The sequence below is a fragment of the Ictidomys tridecemlineatus genome, chromosome 1 (assembly GCF_052094955.1).
Source record: "Ictidomys tridecemlineatus isolate mIctTri1 chromosome 1, mIctTri1.hap1, whole genome shotgun sequence".
In the NCBI taxonomy this organism is placed as follows: Eukaryota; Metazoa; Chordata; class Mammalia; order Rodentia; family Sciuridae; genus Ictidomys; species Ictidomys tridecemlineatus.
Window position 1 is genome coordinate 103,037,653 of NC_135477.1, and position 20,506 is coordinate 103,058,158.

The 20,506-nt window shown below is 35.2% G+C and overlaps 1 protein-coding gene across 9 annotated transcripts in view; it reads right to left on the reverse strand.

Moving 5' to 3' along the window:
* The window catches only part of Mctp1 (multiple C2 and transmembrane domain containing 1), a 504,787-nt gene that overhangs the window by 337,149 nt on the left and 147,132 nt on the right, over window positions 1-20,506 (reverse strand). Inside the window, exon 1 of one of the 9 annotated variants that reach the window (XM_078045006.1) lies at window positions 3,160-3,433. The exons of the other annotated variants lie outside the window; for them this stretch is intronic. Coding sequence (XP_077901132.1) covers window positions 3,160-3,216 — 57 coding nt within the window. The 5' untranslated portion in view covers window positions 3,217-3,433. Of the gene's footprint in view, window positions 1-3,159; window positions 3,434-20,506 lie in introns of those variants that run through there. 9 annotated transcript variants of the gene reach the window in all.

The window sequence follows — 20,506 nt, forward strand, 5'->3', positions numbered from 1 at the left end:
GCTCACCTACAACTAAAAACAAATATATATATAAAAATAAATGGAAAGATGAGACTCTTTAATCCTAAAAGAAAATATCTTAAATCCTGGGTGGAATTTCAAGTATCTCTGATGTGTTTCAACCCCCATTACTTTAAGAGAACTCAAAAACATTTCCTTAAAAATATGCCCAACACTTCATAGTAAATAAAATACAATATCAAAGTAAATAAAATACAATAACATCTTTTCAACAGTCCCATGAGGTAGGTAAAATCTGAAATGTCTGTCCCAATTAGAAATCAGTAATAAAATAAAAAATTAAAAGCTATTCCAATACCAGGAGACTAAATAATATGCTATTAAATGAACAATGGGTTGCAAAAGATATGAAAGAGGAGATTAAAAAATTCTTAGAAGTAAATGAGAATACCAATACAACGTATCAAAATCTCTGGGACAATGTGAAGGCAGTTCTGAGAGAAAATTTCATTGCATGGAGTTCATTCCTTCAATGAAGAAAAAGTCAACAAATAAATGACCTAGCATTACATCTCAAAGCCCTAGAAAAAGAAGAACAAATCAACCCCAAGAGCAGTAGAAGACAGGAAATAATTAAAATCAGAACTGAAATCAATGAAATTGAAACAAACAAACAAAATAATTGAAAAATCGACAAAAGAAAAAAATTGGTTCTTTGAAAAAATAAATAAGACAAATCATTAGCCATGCTAGTGAAGAGAAGGAGAAAGAAAACTCAAATTACTAACATCCGTGATGAAAAAGAAAATGTTATGATGGACACTACAGAAATACAGAAGATAATTAGAAGTCAAAGCATTTCATGATGGTTAAAATCCATGTTATCTGAAAAACTGATTTTGCATTATATTTAACCCCTTCCTTCCTTCTTTCCTTCCTCCCTTCCTCCCTTCCTCCCTTCCTCCCTCCCTTCCTCCCTTCCTTCCTTTGCTCCTTTTTAGACCTTTATAGTTATAGATAGTAGTTGGATTTATCCCAACAAACTCATACATGCATGGAAATGATTTCAGTTCATAATCCCCCCTTTTCCTTACTCCTTTTCCCTCTTGTCCTCCCCATGCTTCCTCTTTCCTTCCCATAGTCTACTAGACTAACCTCTTTCTTCATCAAAACTATTAGCTTGGGAGGCTGAAGCTAGAGGAACACAAGTTCAAAGCCAGCCTCAGCAAATTATTGAGGACCAAGCAACTTAGCGAGACCCTGTCTCTAAATAAAATATAAAAAATGGCTAGGGATGTGGCTTAGTGTTCAAGCACCCCTAGATTCAACCTCCAGTACAAAAAACAGAACAAACATAAAACCCTATAAGGAGAGGTTGAGAGGCAGAAATATGACACCCTTTGCATGCATCACTTTCCTTCTCTGCTCTCCTGTTCCCTCCCTCTTGCCCACTGACCACACCCCTCTGGAAGTGCAAAGAATCAGGAAATCAGCCAAAGGATGGGCAACAGAAAGGAAAAGAAACAAGATGCCTCAATAATGTGATTAGGCAATCACCAGTCAGTTGTACAACATCACAAATAATTATGTCCATATTTGAAATGAAGCATATTACAAAAACCAGATTTGATAACGTTTTGTCAACCTGAGTTGCCATTCCTATTAACAGTTTTTATGGCTACTATAATTCACAATGAAGACCTGGAAACAAGGCAAAGTGCAATAAGACATGCTTCTCTCTTTATGTGGGTGTACTCTATTCTTTTTATTGAAGTTTAATAATTCACACATAAGCATAAGGAAAAATTTCTAGCAGAATATCATTTGAACCAGAATAGCTCCTTCCTTGCCCAGGCAAAAAAAAAAAAAAAATCAGAGTATGATACATAATCTAGCATCAGGATATTCTATTTATAACACTTCATGATCTTTTAGAATTTGTGCTTTTTCACTATTTGAAGTCCCAAAGATTCTCAGTCCTACGTTCTTTTCTATAATTCTTTCTCTCTTTCTATTTTCCACATGGAATGCTGTCTTCACATATATTAGGAAGTTTAAATAATGTTAATTTCTCCTATAAAGAAGAGGGAACCTACTTTCCTTCCATCAGCTTATTAACCTTTTGACCTTTGCAAAAACATGAATTATTGAATACATGTCTAATGAGAAGTAATTTTCATGTTTTAGTCAGAATGTAGTAATTTAGTGGTGGATATAATTTTGAAAAGAATTGAAACAATTCCTAAGCACGATAGTGAATCAATTAAGAAAAGATATTCATAATGCCAACTGTTATTAGATACATTTTTTTAAAAAAAATCTCAATTGATTAACATCATAAATTCAAAGCAATAGCTCTCAAAGTCAAAATTAACTTTATTTTTTAACCTCAAACTAATTTAAGGAGCTTAAATATGAGGGTCCAAACTTATGAGACCAGACACTACCTAAAACTTTGATTTGATGTTATTTTTTAAACAATAAAATGCCAAGACAGCATTCCTGTCTTTCATCCCAATCTTTCAGCAGCCAGCTTAAAGAATTTGAAAAACAAACCTCTCAGTCATTCTCCATCCAGATTCCTCTATCCACACAATTTGTATATGACTGTCTCCAACAGCAACTGAGAAAAGCAGGCTATGATAAATAAGCTTGTACACATTTTAAAATAAACAGATCAATCAGAAGTTTAGAAATATGGTATCTGTTCATTAAGTAGAGACTCAAATACAACAGAGCAGAGGCTTTCACTCCTTTTCCACTTTAAACTTTTTAGTTACTATGACCACTTTTATTTTAATGAAGAAATAATTATGGAACTATAATTATTTAGAATAAATTTTTAAACATAATTAATGGGACTCTTGTGTACATTTCATCTTTAACTGAGATCATACAGTAACAAAAAAAAATTAAGACCCCAAATTCTTATAAAGAAAAAAAAATTACCCTAAACCAATATAAAACTACCATAGTATTTCCATTACAGGCACTACATTTTTTATTATAAAAATAACTATTATCAAAGGAATATTTATCCATTAACCTATATCACAAATGGATTGTATTGGGATTTTAATTACTTACACTAGAACCCCAAATGCCATCTCCAGTATCCTGTGAGAAGGCATTTTCTGAGGCACCATCAAATACTGAAACTGCCACAATCTAATGAGTGCACCAAAACGTGATACTTACCTTACTACAAACAAATGGCAAATTGTAGGCGCTTTTCAGTTTGCAGCTAACTAGCATAGTTGTTCAGAAATGAACAATACATCTTCCACTCCAGTAAGAGAACTGCATATCCAGACTTGGCTTCCTTCACTGAACACTGGCAAGAGTGTCTGTTCACCACCGAGGGATAGCAACAGCCTCTTTGCACAGAGCACTTGCTGCTCTGAACTGCAGGGACTTAGAATGAAAGTAAGAGGAACCCGTGATGTTTAAATACCGTTGCTTCAGATTCACAGGATGTGACTCAACTCTCAAACCAGTAGGGGTATAGTTTCCCCAACCAAATTGTTAGTACAGATTACGTAACAAACATCATATTTGGGATCTTAAAATGTTCACAAACTAAACATTAGAGAACCATTCTCCTGTTCAACCAGACACAATTTGACTAAATAGTCAAAGTCTTTCCTATGGCACAAACCACAGTCAGAAATGAGAATAATAACACTGCATAAAGAAAATGAATCTGCTTGTTCCCTGCAGTGATTTCATTTAATGTTATTAAAGGTGTGTGAACTTGCCAACATCTCCCTGATAGACATAAAAAAAAAGGTACACCAAAGTTACTAACATTCCCATCAATGCAAAAATAATGTGTAGAATAAAATTCTATTTTAACATTCAAGAAATGGCAATTCTATACAACACAATAGAATCTCTTTCACTAAGTACAGAATGGAAATAGAGCTTTGTAGTTTTCTAGTACTGTTTCCCACAGAAATCCTGTCCTACGCTGTCATTACCTTGTGATGCTAGTTCTGCCCACCTATCCAATTCCAAGTCCTTCTTTATCTGTTTTGTGAACATTTCTAAGAGAACATGACTAATGACACAACTTCTCTGGCAAATGTGGCAATTTTATGTGCTTTTTCTACCACCCATTACCCCTTAATTCTGAACTGTATTAAGCTTGAACACACATTGAATTATCATATTTGAGCACTTCAGTGAATAAATATTATAGACTTAGATCCTTGGAGAAAAGTCTACTATGTAAATTCATCCACTATCATCCTCCCCAAGGAAAAATATTTTAAAAAACATGTTAATTATAGCAAATAGGCTGAAATAAACTAAACCAGGACTATTAAAAAGAAATGTAAGGTTATCCACCTATGTAATCTTAAACATTTTAGCACTCATATTAACAAAGTAAAAAAAGTAATTTTAATAAAGTTTACAATAATATATGTAAAACATCATGATTTTAACATTAATTTATACAAAAAATACTATTAAAATAATTTAATATTTTTGAACTAGTCTTATAGATTGATATATATTTTACACTCATGTTATATTCCATCTGAGCTAGTATATTCAAGTGCTCAGTAGCCACAAGTGGCAAATGGCTACCATAATAAATAACACAGATCTAGAGTTTAAAGTTCATTCTCAGTCTTCAAGTTGTAACTCAAATGGTCTCTTTTCAGAAAGATCTTCCCACACCATCTTTTCTAAAATGACCTTCTCTAATGTCTTCCCATTTGATATCTTTTTTTTTTATTTCTCATAGTACATCACAGTCTGAAATAGTCTTCTTTATTCATGTTTGCTTACAAACAGTGCAAGTAAAGTAAGAAATCTGAGGTTAAGGATTTTGTTGTATTCAACTTTTTATCTCAATGCATAACAGAATTTAATAAACATTGTTTAATAAGGAAATAAAATATATAATTTCTACTATGGTTTGGCAAATAACAGAATGTTACAAAGTATGTTTTTCATATCAGTGAATTTTCAGCAAATATATTAGGGCAATGCTTTTCTGAATTAAGACATTGCCTCTTTTTAAGAATATTAATGATCCTTAATCTGTAAAATGTTTTATTTTTATACACAATACTATATGTCATTTTATTACTCTAGCAAATATCTTAAAATAAACCTACAATATTTTGGTCCCTATGATATAAATCTGAATATCACTAGGATGTCTATTTATTGCCCATTCTCTCTCTCTCCCTTCTTCTCTCTTCTCTCTCTCTCTCTCTCTCTCTCTCTCTCTCTCTCTCTCTCTCTCTCTCTCACACACACACACACACACACACACACACACACAAAACAAACACACACACACACACACACACACACACACAAATCACAAATCAGGTTATATGGCTCAGAGAGCCACAGTACTAGGGCCAAGAATGAGCATATGACCTAAGTTGTTTGGGGAGAGCCATACTGCCCAATCTTGCTGATAATGGGAAAGAGGTTAAGTTTGGAGAATGTAAGCCTGAAACTGCTGGCTTCAAATTTACTACCACATTAGGTGAAACTGTCTAAAACCAAGGCCAATCAAAAGAAAAAACAAAGTCAAAGACATAAAAGACAAATTTCTGGCAACACTATTCTAATTCCCAGATATGGTCATGCATTAAGTGACATCCGCCCTCTGCTTTAATGATGGTTATGATGGAATATTCAGTGCAGAATTGTAATAATGAAACTCTGGAAATTTTGCAGTGGATCATGAACAGTGAAAGGGTTAAATAAACAGTGGGTTAACTATACCAAGGGTTACTGGGCAGTTATTTTTTGAAAGAATCAGGCTATATAAATGCACTGACAGTCAAAGCTTCTTGAAAGATATTAAATGTATTAACTGGAAATAACATGGCAGAAAAATACATTATACCTGAATGAGTATATGAATTTTTATGTGCTAATTCATAGGAAAGTGTCTGAAGGACTACATACCAATTGTGGACAGGTGGTTATGTCTGGGAAAGAGATTTAAAAGAAGGGAGTGATAAGGGACAAAGAGAGGTCTGATCGATTTGCTGGTTTATTATCAATTGTCTATGTCATTAAAATGAAAATGAACTCATGTATTCCTTAGGAAATTTGAAGAAAACTTTTACTTTAAGAATATTTTAATCTTTCTACATTTTGCTATGTTATACTCACTCTCCCTTATTATTTTCTCAAAACAATGTAACAGAAATAAAAGTGCTTTTCCTTGGCTCAATCTCCATTTTTTTACAGTCCCAATTTTTTTTTTCCTGATTTTTCAGTCTGGCTAAGGGATATGCCAAAGACAGAACAGAGACAAAGGACAGAGAGCAACAGAAACAGATGGCAAGCTTCATTAGAATCTCCAATGTGCCTTCTAATAACAGCCAATGTCTTTGACTGTTTTTCTCTTTGTTTCCTGTATGCTCTTCTATTGGCTTCATAAAATAAATCTCAGATTTATTCAAGTGTACACATATCAGCAGTCCAGAATTTATGACAACATGCCTTTCTTAACTTAATGTTGGAACAGAGTAAATAAACTTGATTATTTACTGCTCACAGAAAATTCTCTGGTACTTGAATTGGGTACAATAATTGCTTTCCTAATTAACCCATTGAGTTCTACATTTTTAATTCTGTGAACTTAACTATTTCAAAGTTACCATAAGTGGTATACATATTACTTGGCTTAAGTTTTTAAAGGTGTTTAACATGGGAAATGAACAAAATGGGTAAACTCAAAATCTGAAACTTTGGTTGCTTTTTTGGTTTGCTCTCTCTCTCTCAAACATCTTTACATTATTTTGGGCATACTCATAATACCTTATGCTTTGGTGTTTCCCTAGATTTCCACTGTGTGCCCTTATTTTTAAAAGATATTTATTTAATTGTAGATGAACACACAGTATCTTTATTTAATTGTAGATGAACACACAGTATCTTTATTTATTTATTTTTATGTGGTGCTGAAGATCGAACCCAGTGCTTCACCCATGCAAGGCAAGCACTTGACCACTGAGCTACAGCCCTAGCCCCGAGTATTCTCTTTTTAAAACATTTCACAGCTAAGATGGTTAGAGTTTGAGCAGGAGTCAGTACTCTTTTGACTGTTAATATGACTCACCAGGATTTAAGTGCATACTGAGTTGACAACTTAATGTAAATACTACTGTTTTTTCTTAAAGCATACTTATCCTTTATAGCTTAAACCTTCTATATAGTCTATTGATATTCTTATTCCCCACCTCTGTGTAAAGTCTTAACATCATGCCAACTTTGCTTTAGATTTTCTGGAATAAAACATTACAGATACACTTGAAGCCCACATATATCCCTTCTATCCCATTCTCCTTCTTTTCTCTCCAACAGTGAATACTACTGGGCTAGCATGTATTGTTTCCATGCATTTTGATATTTTCACTGGATATATGTATATCATAATTAAGATATTAATTTTCATGTTTTAAGTGTTATAAAAACAGCATCAGAGTTTATATATACATAGGCATATATCTTTTAAATTATTTTTGGCTTAGCATTATCTTGAGATTTACATATAGTTCTGCATAGATTATTCTTTTTAACTGCTGATAGATTTCAATTTATGTATCCATCCCCCTATTAGTGGACATTTAGGTTGTTCCTAATTTATTGCTATAATCAAGCTATTTTACTTCTCATCTATGTGAAAGGATTTCTCTAATGATGGGTACCTATCAATAGAATTGTGGGGTCATGGGATATGCACACTTATTTTTCTAGATTTTGACAAACTGCACCCCAAAATAGATTACTTTACAATGCAGCCAACAATGTATGAGAATTCTTGTCATACTTATTCTTGCAAATAATCTCCATAGTACTGTTACTCCAAATGTTGAAATATCAAGAATGTTGATTTTCCTGACTGGCACTATTGCATTTTGTTTATATTTCGTATAGAATCTCAGTGTATTAATTTGGATTTCCCTGATTGCTATTGAAATTGAGCATTTTATCTTATTGTTACTATTTTTTTCCTATTAGATCATTGGTCTGTCCCTTCCATATTTTGGGAAGATATCTTAATTTGTATAAGTCTTTATATATTATAAACACTACCTTGTCAGTGTTTTGAGTTACAGTTATATCTGTAACTCAAAACTCTTTATAACTTCCTTTGCTGTTTTGTTTTTAAATTTCAAATATTTTGATCTGGTTTTAATTTTTAAAATCTATTATTTTCAGTTAATTACAAGTATTTCTTGTGTCAAAATATGAAAATTGGGCCTAGTATAGTGGTGGAAGCCTGTAATCCAGAGATTCAAAAGCTGAGGAAAGAGGATCCCAAGTTCAAGGCTAATCTTAACAATTTAGTGAAGTCCTAGAAACTTGTCTCACTAAACCTGGGATGTAGCTTGCACCCCTGAGTTCAATCCCCAGCAGCAATATAATAACAAAAATGTAAGAAAGAAAATTAAGTTCTTCAATTATTATTCCTAAAGCATTACCAATGATACTGTCATTTTATATCTAAAGGAGAACTGAGAATTCCTATTTCATAAGAGCAATTTAGTTCCCCATTTATTGAACACCTGCCATGTGCCCCATACATGCAGTGGTCCATGCAAGTAATCAATTTATGATCGAATATTGGTAATGATGATAATGAAATGAAAATGTAACCATATGCCAGAGATTATGCTAATGCATTCTTTATAGTAGCATAAGCAGGATGGACTAAAATGTTATTGTAACACACACGCACACACACACACACAGACACACACCCAATGCTAGGGACATAGAAGGAGATTATATTATAACCTTGTACCCCAAAGACTAAGGTATAGTTTGTACTTGAAAACCAAATACAGAAGATCTGGAGCTGAGATTCATATTTTCTCAAGGAGGTCTATTCAGATCACTCAAAAATTAATCCTAATTTATTTAGAAGATAAAAGTTAAAGGGAAGGAAAGGTTATTAATTTCAACAAAAAATGTTCCCTTGGGAGACAAGGTTATTTTTATAATCAGTGATTCAATCAGTTTCTCCATTCATTAGAGAAAAAAGTAAGAAAAAAATCCTTTGCTTCTTAAGAATCCTAACAAATGGTGCACACTCCTTGCTGTATCAGACTATTAATAATTTATAACACTGAAGATAAAAATAGGCTTTTGTTCCTGAATGAAATCATACAGTAAATACACTTAGACAATGCATTCAAATTTCTTTCTTTTGTAAATATAGATGCTCGCATTACATTTAAAACTACAACCTTAAAAAGTATGGAAAATTAGACTGTTTGATATTCTTCACCCAGGAGGAAGAAAAGCTCTTGAGCTAGAAATAGAAAAGGGTGACCATCAGCACCACACATTTCCTGAGGAAAGATTAAGGGCATCCCACTTCCCTGCAGCTCTGTGACTTACGCTTGAGCCTTCACTTCACTGTAACCCTCCAGGACTTACTAACTTAAATGTGTTTTCCCTACTCAGGGGTGACAGAGAACTGAATCTGAAAATGAGAAAATAGAACTGCCATCTGAGAATTAAAGTTAGAAATAAAAATCTAACAGGTCAGTGCATAGATAAATGAAGGCAACTTCAATTGTCAGAATGATGCAAACTCAAATGGCTGGAGACACACACATTGCTAACAGCAAAGCAGTCCAATATCTTAGATCTGGTAGGAACCATGGTAACCAGAATGAAGGGCAGGACTCTAGCCTTATTTAGAGAAGACATCCTCAACTCAGTGCCAGACAATTAACCAGATGTGGAAAGGAGGCAGATCTCTGGATTTTTCAAGAAAGGCTACAGAACTGAGTTGTTTTAAAATCTTAGCCTTTATACAGTATGAGACAAAATAAGCTTTTGAAGTCCAAATGTGTCCCACAGGTTGTCAGTCTCAGACTCTTTGGCACAGCAATAGCCTGATTGATTGAAACAATGTGTGAAACAGGTAGGACATAGCACAGACCAGGAAAATAAGTAAAAAGTAGTTTCAGAAGCAAGCACAGGCAGTAGCCATTCAAAGAAGACTGCCATCTGAGAATTAAGGCTTGTAATAAAAATATACATATTAGAATATAGATAAATGAAAGCAGCTTCAACTGTCAGGATGATACAGACTCAAATGGCTGGAGGGAGGCACATTACTAACAGGTAAAGCAGACCAATGTCTTTCACCTGTGGACCTATCTCCCTAATACTACTAAACCTGCAAGTCCAAGAACAATCTGCCCTTCTGATTCCATGTTCACCAAGCTGCTATCTGATTAGAATTTTGTATATCTAGCATGCCTTCATGGAGAAACTTGACTTGAAGAGCAACTCAGCATCTGTCTTCTAATATAAATTAATGAACAGATGGGTTAGAGATTTCCACAAGTGTGACTGGCCTCCAGACACAATGAACTGGATGGGCACAGGAGCTGCTCATGCCCAGAAGTTCCACTTCATGTTGCAAATGGAAACATTGGCATTCTGATCTTTTATATTAGTTGTATGAGCTTTGTTAGAGTGAATCCAGCTTTGGAGGAGAGATGTGCTCTGAAACTGCTGACAAGTGTGGTTTCTGGGACTACAGGCTTTGGACCAGACTGTGGATAGTAGCAAATACTCTAAAACAAAGCCACCCTGCAAAGTCTGTTGGGATCTTAAGTAATTTATTTTGCCCTCACTCTAGCCCCATGGCCATCCATTTCAAAGAGGATCCTGACCTAGGTCTCTAGATATCCAGAAAGGACTTAGAAATGTGAACTTGAGAATTAAAGATAAATCCCCAGGGACAGAGCCAGAACATTCACAGGAATTAGAATACACATTGGTAATCATTGGCACTAGGGAGCAGGCACTGTGCTATGTGCTTGCCACAGACCATCCCATTTAAAGTTTGTAGAAACCAGGTGAAGCATGTACTGCTTTGGGTGATTATTCCATTTTACAAAGGAGGAAAACAATACTTTAGGAGGTTAAGTAATCTGGTCACATGGACACATCTGACAAGTTGGGCTAGAACCTTCACCCTCGAACCTGCACCACAGTATGCTGTGTATACTTTATTTCACTCTTTTGTTGTTGTTGTTTCAGGTCTTTTAAAAAATATATTAGTTTTAATTAGTTATACCTGACAGTAGAATGCACTTATATACTTTGATATATCATGCATAGATGGGATATAATCTCTCATTTTTCTGAGTATATATGTATTGTAGAATCATTGGTCATACAGTCACATATATACATAAAGTCATAATGTCTGTTTCATTCTACTATCTTTCTTATCCCCACATCCCTTGCCTTCCCCTCCTTTCATTTCCCTCTACCTAATCTAAGGTAATGCTATTCTTTTTTTTTCCACTACAATTCTTAATGCACATATATACCACAATTTTTGTATCTCTGTTTGTTGTTTTACACCAAATATACATTTTGCACTTATTTATGCCAAATGCTTTTCTAGCTACTTTATTAATATGACTTCATTTATTATCCTTGATGCTATGAAATGGACACTACAATAATCCTATTCTTATAAAAAAACTGAGACAAAGAGAAGTTAAGTAATTTTCTCAAGATTGTACAGCTAGTAGGTGGCATAACCAGGTCTTAAGCTCCAGAGGGCAGCCTCTCAGACTTTGTACTACTCCACAGAGAGAAGTGATAAAGACTCCAATTTCAATATCTGTACTGTTTTACTGGTTACCATGGTTCCTACCAGGCGGATGGATGGAAACAGAAGGTAAAGGAATTTCTTATGTCATATCATTTTTCTTTATTTTACACCAATTAGAAAAACTGCAATTTTTCTTCAGGATTTAAGAACTATGGAACAATTAACTATACCATAAAACACTACAGTCCTGGAGACAATTATGTTAAGGAGATCCATCCAAGGAGGATGACAATCTAAGTCTGCTGCTTTTCTTTCCTCACTACTGCAGAGAGAATTAAAGAAATACTTTTTATTTCTGCCTTCATAAATCCTGAGAGGTAAAGATTGGAATACTTTTGAGAAATGTAAAATGAAGCAAACATCTCAGAGTTTAATTTAAAATTAATTTCTTCTAGAAATGAAGGAAATTTAACTTCAGAATAAAAAGGCATTAAACATAAAGAAATAGATGTGTATATCTCCTATTTTAAGATAAGTTTTCTGTTTCACTTAAAATAGAACTTTCAGATCCATAAATTCTTGACTTTTATTAAGAATAATACTTTGGAATTGATTTTGTAAAAATAACAACTTCTGACTCATTATAAATGTGAAGGAAACTCTTCTATTTAAATAGTGAGGCCAGGCATTCACTGGTTCCTATACAATCACCAGTCCAGTTAGACCCTCTCAGTCAGGGGCTCAAGAACAGTCAAGCCTAAGTCAGAAGGACTCTTTCCTTAAGTCCCAATCTGCCTTATTCCTTTTCAGAGTGATTTAGTTCATTAGTTGCTCTAGTGTTGTAGGGGACAGATAAAGCAAGGCACTGAAGATGCAGGAAATAGTTTTATTTGGCTGCAGCCAGGTTCAGAGGGCACAGCTTTTACAGTAATCAATTAATACCCTGAACCCTGAGTTCAGGAAGTTTCAGAACTTTATACCCAGCATGTAAAGGGAGGGGCTCAGAAGTTCACAGTCTGTAGAATTTCACATAAAAGCAGCTTTTTCTTTCAATGTTCTGAGCAAGTTAACCCTTCAAGGACAACACCCGAGAAGGGGAGAGCTTCTTCTCTTCTTCTTTCCTCCCTCTGCCAGCTGTTACCATGGAGCCCAATTGGTAACCTCCCTTATCTTAGAAATGTAGACATCTCTGTGAAGCTCCAGCTCAAGGCCAGAGGCCTTGTTAAAGGATTTGTCTTTTTATTATCACATTTTGCATTTGTAAACACACTTCTACAAACTGCTATACTGGATAAATGTTTGTGAAAAACTAGTAAAGGGGCGTTCAGAACCTGTAGTGCTGATTTCTTCCAGGCCAGTGGCCAAGTAAAACAGAGCAACAGGAAAATACAAAGTTTGCCTACATTGAGGTCTTTTGTAGAGACTCTTTTGCTGATGGTTCTAAAATCAATTATGGTGAAGATTTCTGGAGAAGCTTAGTTAAGATTTTCTGTGGAGGAGGGGATGCCACTACACTAGAAACCATCATCTTGGGAGATAGAGCATGCTGTAGAGCCAGCTCATAAAATGGCACTGAACAAGGGAGAATACTTAATGATATTAATGATACCTTTTTTCAGTCCTCTGTTCTCCACAGATGGCATAATCATTTTTGCTCAAAACAATTTATATAGTCTGGTTATCAAACAGAGCTCACTCGCCTGGCAGAACACCTCCTCTAGCCTTCTATTACATGGGGTTTTCCACACAGCCCCTCATTGAGGCCCCTCCTGTGCAACCTTATCTATTTCATCTTCATCTCTCTCTCCCATTCTCTCATGCTGTTCCCATTCTTCCTTTCATTCCTTTACAAATCAAAAAAAAAAAATTTTAGGGGTTTTACAGCAAACTTTTAAGGCAGTGCTGCATGGCAGTTAAGATAGTATGCTTTAAATCCAGACTATTACACCAGTTATGTACTGTGTTTATTATTGTCATCGTCATTACTTGATGTTTAAAATTGAATCACTTGACTCTGAAGTAAGGAATAAAAATAATTTAAAAATTACAAATATAAATTACCTAGCTTTCTTTTTTTAGCCAATGCCTCATTTAAAAAATTATGTAGTAGTTCTGATGGTAAATCAATTAGAAATTATATTTTATACATACTCTTAATGAGTTATCTGGTCTTTTCTTCTTAGTCCTCTTTGCTGTTTTCTCCTGTCCCTTCAATGGTACTGGTCCAGAGTCATGAGTCCAAAGTCCTCTGCTTTTCTTGCTAAAAAGTAGATGTCCTAAACTTCATGAAGTAGAACAGGTGTTCAGCACACATTAGAGGCATGGCTGGGGCATTCACTCACCTATCTAAAAGTGCTGCTATTTTTTTCTGCTCAGTACACACACACACACACACACACACACACACACACACTATTGACATATATATCTTCCTTTCATTCAGTGTGTGTGTGTGTGTGTGTGTGTGTGTGTGTGTGTATGTATATATACATATAATCTCCATATCCAGAGGGGTTTATAATCTATCAAAGTATTTCCTAGATACCTTCACCTGGATATGTTCCTGGTATATCAAACTGGGCTTTTGGAATTGTATCAGTGTCATCCTACTCCATAATGCCCCCTCCTTTTCCAATCCTCCTTTCCTTAGTGCCTCCTTCCTTGTTGCTATAGGCTTTTGCCCAAACCAGACACCTGGAATTCATCCAGGATCTTCTTTCACCACTAAGGGCCAATCACTCACAAAGGCCTGCCAATTCAGTGACCTGTGATCTTCTCATTCCCATGGCCTACTTTCTGTCCTTCATAAAACTTCCTTATGCATAATTACCTGCATGGATAATTGCAGTTACTTTATGTGGCAAATTAAAAAAACATGTTTGAAATTGTTTATGATTCCTATTCTGAAGAGGTGGGGTTTATGTCCTCTCCTTTTGAAATAAATTGGCTTTTGTGACTGTTTTGAACAATAAAGTATGACAGAAGTGATAGCCTGTGACTCCTCAGGTGAGATCCTAAAAGGTTTGCAGTTTCTGCCCTGCTCACTGGTACAGCCTCTCAAGAAGCCTTCAGCAACTCAACTGCTCAGGGCTAATTTTCCCTGGGGAAGCCCAGGTGGCGAATTTCTGAGAGGGGAGTGAAAGCAAGAATAAGAGAGAGAGTGAGAGAGAGAGAGAGAGAGAGAGAGAAACTGTCAGTTCTGACTGCCTGAGCTTCTCTAGCTTGTCCCACATCTATTTCAGCTCTGAGTGCTATCTGAATGCAACTGCATAAATGCTGAGCTAAAACCTTTCCAGGCAAATCATGCACACAGTCCTGTTTTCCAAGATCAAGAGCAAAATAAAATGGTAGCTGCTAAATTATAGGTAATCTGTTAGACAGCTATAGTAACAAACACAGAAGTAAGGGTCTACCATAACAGAAACGTAAAGGACTTGTGTCAGTGAGTAAGGAGATGCTGAAGGGTTCCCCAAGAAAGTGTCAGCAGAAGTTAGCAGGAATTAGTTACAAGCTTCAAGGAGGCTGTCAGCAAGCGCTCAAAGGAAAGAAAGAAAAATATTGCTGGAAATTGGGAGTAAGGGTTTCCCTTGTAATATAGAATTGTATAGCTTGGCAATGATCATTCGTGGTAATGTGAAAATTAGAAATGTACCTAAAATTTTTGATGATTAAGATGAAGATATTTGTAGGGCTTTTTGTTGTTGTTGTTCTGTTTAATTTTTTGTTTATTCGTCTTTAATAAATGCAAAAGTAAATACATGAGGTAAAGAACAAATTGTTGTTGGGTTTAACAGAAAAGTAAACAAATATCTGTTTCTTAGCCTCTCTAAATAGTAAACTATTTTCAGTTTATGAACAGTATTAGGCCAGAGAATCCAGCAATCTAAGATGAAATTATAAGATCTCTATTAAGACTTCAGCTAAGTCAGTATCTATTCAAACTTTTAAGGTTGACAATGGCCCTCCTATATTTTTTTAATCTCAAAATAAACAACCATTTTAATAATGAGAGTTACACGAAAACCCATTTTGGTTATAATTACTTAATAATATATTTCACAAATTCTCTGCATTAAACAACTGGGTTTGTAAGTGTCTTAAGAATTTATCTTATAGGGAACCTAAGTAAAGCAGTACTTATCTTGGGGGATATTGGTAGATATGGAATCAGAAAAACCACCATTAAGGGAATTGTTCAGGTGTAAAAAGCACTGATTCTGTACTAAAAAAAAAAAGATAGGAACAATACAAAATAAAAGTGGACTTGGACATTTAACATTATATGGGCTGCAAACAGGCCGAGAAGACTAGTTATAAATGCAGTATTTTTTTTAAATGCAGTACTTTTATTGTTGCTGTTATTGTTTTAAAAGAATATAAAAAAAAACAACTCAAAGGGCAAAACCCACAGTATGGAAACCAGAATTGCAATGGATAAATCTCAGCAGGAATATTAAGCACTAATGAATAAACTAGCAACACTAGTCTGGCTGGACATTATGCTCACTATGGGCCAGTTACTGTACATGCCTCCTGATAGCCCCATTTTCAGTGGAAATGTCTGAGCCTGTCCAATCACTGAAAGTTGGGGGGGTGTGGGTGATGACCCATACTATCTCTTCAATTAAGTTTCATCAGACTGAGAAACTTTTCCCAAAGAACTATACACAAAGAACCTAATCTTCATTTGGTTTTTAGATATAAAATAGACTTAAGAAGATGTTTAGATTTTTAGCATTTGGGGATAAATTGGGTTTATTTTGCACATGAGAATGACAGATTTTTAGCTGCTTGATTAGTTACAGAAGATTGCATTTTCCAAAGATGGCCACAAGTCTCTCCCATTCCATATGCTTTTCTTACAACGTGACTCTGACATGCCTCCCATCAAAGGTGAGATGGAGGTTCCTTCCCCTTGAATATGGACAGGATTATGACTCTAGCAGAAGTGATGCTCTGTGACTTCTGAGGCAAGACCATAAAACCTGCTACAGCATTCATCTGGCTCCCTTGAGGTCTTGCTCCAGGATTCATTCCTTATGAAAACACCTTGTGACTAAGTAAATGTGGTGTGAAAAATCACCAAATGTTTCTTCATAAGTAGATGACATGTTGTTTCGCTTAAACTTGAATAACCTGATTTTGATAAATATTGAACTACAAATACAGAGTATTCTGTTTTATCACACCACAAGGAAACTCAAGCAGCCCATAGAGAAGCCCTTAAGGAGAACAATCTAATGCCCCAGTCTAAGCTCCCTGCCAATGACCAGCACAAACCTTTCAGGTTCTTGAATGAATCATCTTGAAGAGGATCCTCTAATCCTCACCTGAGTGGCGTAGCATAGAGGCCAGCTGCCTTTGTCAAGCCCTGACAAATAGCACATCAACGAGCAAAACAAATGACTCTTTTTTAAGTCATTAAACTTTGGGATTTGTTGTGCATCAGTAAATAGTACTTTCTTAGTGCTTTCCTTGCCTGCCCTATTTTATTTCCTTTCATTACCCATGAATTTTTAGAAGATGCGTCTGTTGAAGTCATGCTTTAGACCTTTCTTTCTTCCCATTTGAGTCTCTATCATGAAACCATAAGGATCTCGAGGCCATGAGTGGTTTCTTAACATCACAGTAGCATTAAAAATTCACTGAAAAGATTATCAAAATATTTGTTCCTGGAAATTTATTAGGATTATCATTGGAATCCTGACTCATAATACACGGATTCTGTGAAATTGAATCACCAAATTAACAATAATGTTGATTTCCCTTTAAGAAATCCAAGGAAAATTTTTTAAAAATGTTCAAATGCTGAACTAGTTCATACATACAAGTTGAGAAACATTCCTTATGAAAACACCTTGTGACTAAGTAAATGTGGTGTGAAAAATCACCAAATGTTTCTTCATAAGTAGATGACATGTTGTTTCGCTTAAACTTGAATAACCTGATTTTGATAAATATTGAACTACAAATACAGAGTATTCTGTTTTATCACATAAAAGCACAAGATTATAAGCAATCCCCAATATACTAAGAATACTAATGGCTATTAAAATTTCTGAGAATTTCAAAATTTTCTGTTAAAATAATATTCTACCTTTTTTCCTGAGAATTAACTGTTTCTATAGCAAACTCCCCCTGTAACAGATTCTTGAGTTTGCACCTTTTATTAATTAATTAATTTATTTTTGTTTCCTTGTCATTACTTCTATCCAAAGCAACCATTTTCTTTTTTATTATTTGTGTTAGGTTTTTGTAACAACTCTCTCCTCCAAGGAATTTAAGGTGCTTAGCATGAAGAGGTTTGGGGACAGAGGTGTTTGTTTAAATGAACATCTTCCACACTGCAAGAGCAAAAAAGAACAAAGTTAGAAGGAGAAGATCACAGGGTAAGGAACAGAGCATCATCATCAGAAGTCAGTAGGGGTTGGTCTATTTGCAGAGCAGTGAGAACTCAGGGAATTGTAAAAATAAATGTATGCAAACCAGCTGCGTAACTTTAGAGTATGCCCCCACCTTGGGAAAAGAAGGTACCAGGAGTTTCCATTTCCTGGTTGATTTCTGTATCTGTAGACGCAGGCTACTCTGCTTTTTCCAGTCTTTTATGCTATAGCAATTACTCTTTGTATATTATATCAGATTTGAGCAAGGCTAAAAGTGGAAGTAGTCTGAAGTCATTGACTCTATTTGACCTGAGCTGTCTCTAACCCTCTGAGGAAATTAATTGACTTATGAGGTAAAGAAGTAAGAAGTGGTAGTAACGGTGGATTTGAAATAATGGAAGACATAGAGGGCAGAGAGAGCAGGTAGTGAGTTCCTTCTCCCTCAGAGGCAACAAGTCCTCAAAGAGGAATGTAGTATATGACATTTAAGCAGGTAGGTTCTTAGACACTTGGAATTGGGACTCAGAACTAACCTGATTGAAAGATGATGAAAAATGTCATATTTATCAACTAACTACCTGATTTTATAGGAAGAAACTCATTCAAAAGTATCACATATTCAGCAAAACAAAATTTAAAAAACACAGAGAATTTAATATTCCCCTGTGGAAGACTGACTTCTTGAGAGAAAATTTTGATTTTGGAGGGTGGGTGAAGCATGGAATTTCAACAACTTCTTAATGCGGTCAACAGGAGGACATAGTTAGTGGACAAACTAAAAACTGGCCTCCACACAGCAGTGCAAACTTATCATTCCAGCCACTCAAGAAGGCTGAGGCAACATGATCACAAGTTCCAAGTTAGCCTCGGTAACATAGCAAGACCCTGTCTCAAAATGAAAAACAAAAAGGGCTGGGGATGTAGTTTAGTAATAAAGTACACCTGGGTTCAACCCCCAGTGCCCAAACAAAAACCAAAAACAACTCTAAAAACTATTTTATTCCCAGGAAAACAAATGAAATTCTTAATTGCTTCTTCAATTTGATAAAGTTATATAATCAGAAAAGGAATAAACCTCATATAACAAACCCAGCTTTGATTGGCAATTGCAGAGCAACATCCAAGAGGGCTGATTAGTAGCAACCCAGTTTCTACTTTTCTGAAAGTCTAAAAAGCAGTGAAGGAAAAGGAAGAAAGAGATGGAATGCATGTGAAGCAATAGCAAAAACAAGAGAAAGGGAGAAGCCAAGAGTTGCTTCAGAATTTGCTTGAGAAAATGGGTCTGCTTAAAAAGGTTTTCCATAAATGGAAGAAGCTCTAATTCTTGCAGTATGCTAAAGCACAAAAGCTTTTAGTATCTCACAGAGCTGAATTTCAGGAACGAAAGCTAAATACCATAAAAGGTCTGAAATGGTTTTTCTTAGAAAGGGCAGGATTTTAATTGTAAAGTCTTCCCATGAATATTGAATGGAGAAGAAAAGAAATAAGTTAAATTTCAAAAATAGCTCCACAACATATGAATGAATATGATATCATAGTATACCATGATGTTCTAAACAGCTTAAATGGAAGCCAATCTATACAGCTTGGTGTAATTCCATTATGTTTTTGCATTTTTGTGGTGTTGAAATGAATTACATATTACAGTTCCTCCAACATACAGATGTGGTATTCTACCATGACAGTAAATCATTTTAACAGCGTTGTTACCTTGTTATTTCAATAATCAATGTCTATTTCCTAATATATATTGAAGATTTCTTTGAAATGTTGTAAGAAAATATTCTTATGACATAAACTTTCTCAAATAGCCAATGTTAATATATTCATGTTTTTAACAATATTTATGAGCACTTCCAATGCGCCAGACACTTGTTTTAGAATGACAGCAGAAACTCCAGCAGAGACTGAAAAAGAAATCCTACAAGGAAATAAATAACATCAAACATGAAAAACTATTGTGAAGAAAACAAAATAGGTTAATGGACAAGTGAGAGGACTATAGGTGGGAACTAAGAAGAGCTTGAGCTGGGTTACTTTGACAAAGTCTTCAGTGGAGCCAGTTGATGAGGAGGAAGCAGTTGTGTCAAGATACAGGGGAAGGTTTTAAGATGGCTTCAGGAACACAGGCCAGCACAGAAATGATCTGTGCAGAAAAGTCAGGAAGAAGACATGACCACATGACCACGGCCTCATAAAAGAGGGGCAGAGTCAAAGAAGAAAAAATCAGAGAAATGAACATGATCTGAGCCTTTAGAGTCTTGAAAACAATAGAAAGAAACTTGGATTTCATTTTAGTGGTTCCCATCCTGGGAGTTTGGTGATCTCTTCTACAAAGAACTGCCGGGTGCAGATTAGATCTGAGGATGAGGGGCGTGGGGAGGGGGAGTGAGTGCACCTGTTATGAGGCTTGCAGGAATTCAGGTAGTTAGGATGAGATGTGGTAAGATTCAGGAAGTATTTAGGGTAAAGGTGATAATAAATAGCTAAGAGGACAGATTAAAATGTGAAGAAAGGGATCAAAGATGATTTTTTTGATTTTGGTCTAAAGAATTGGAAGCATAGTCATTCTTATTATACAGTA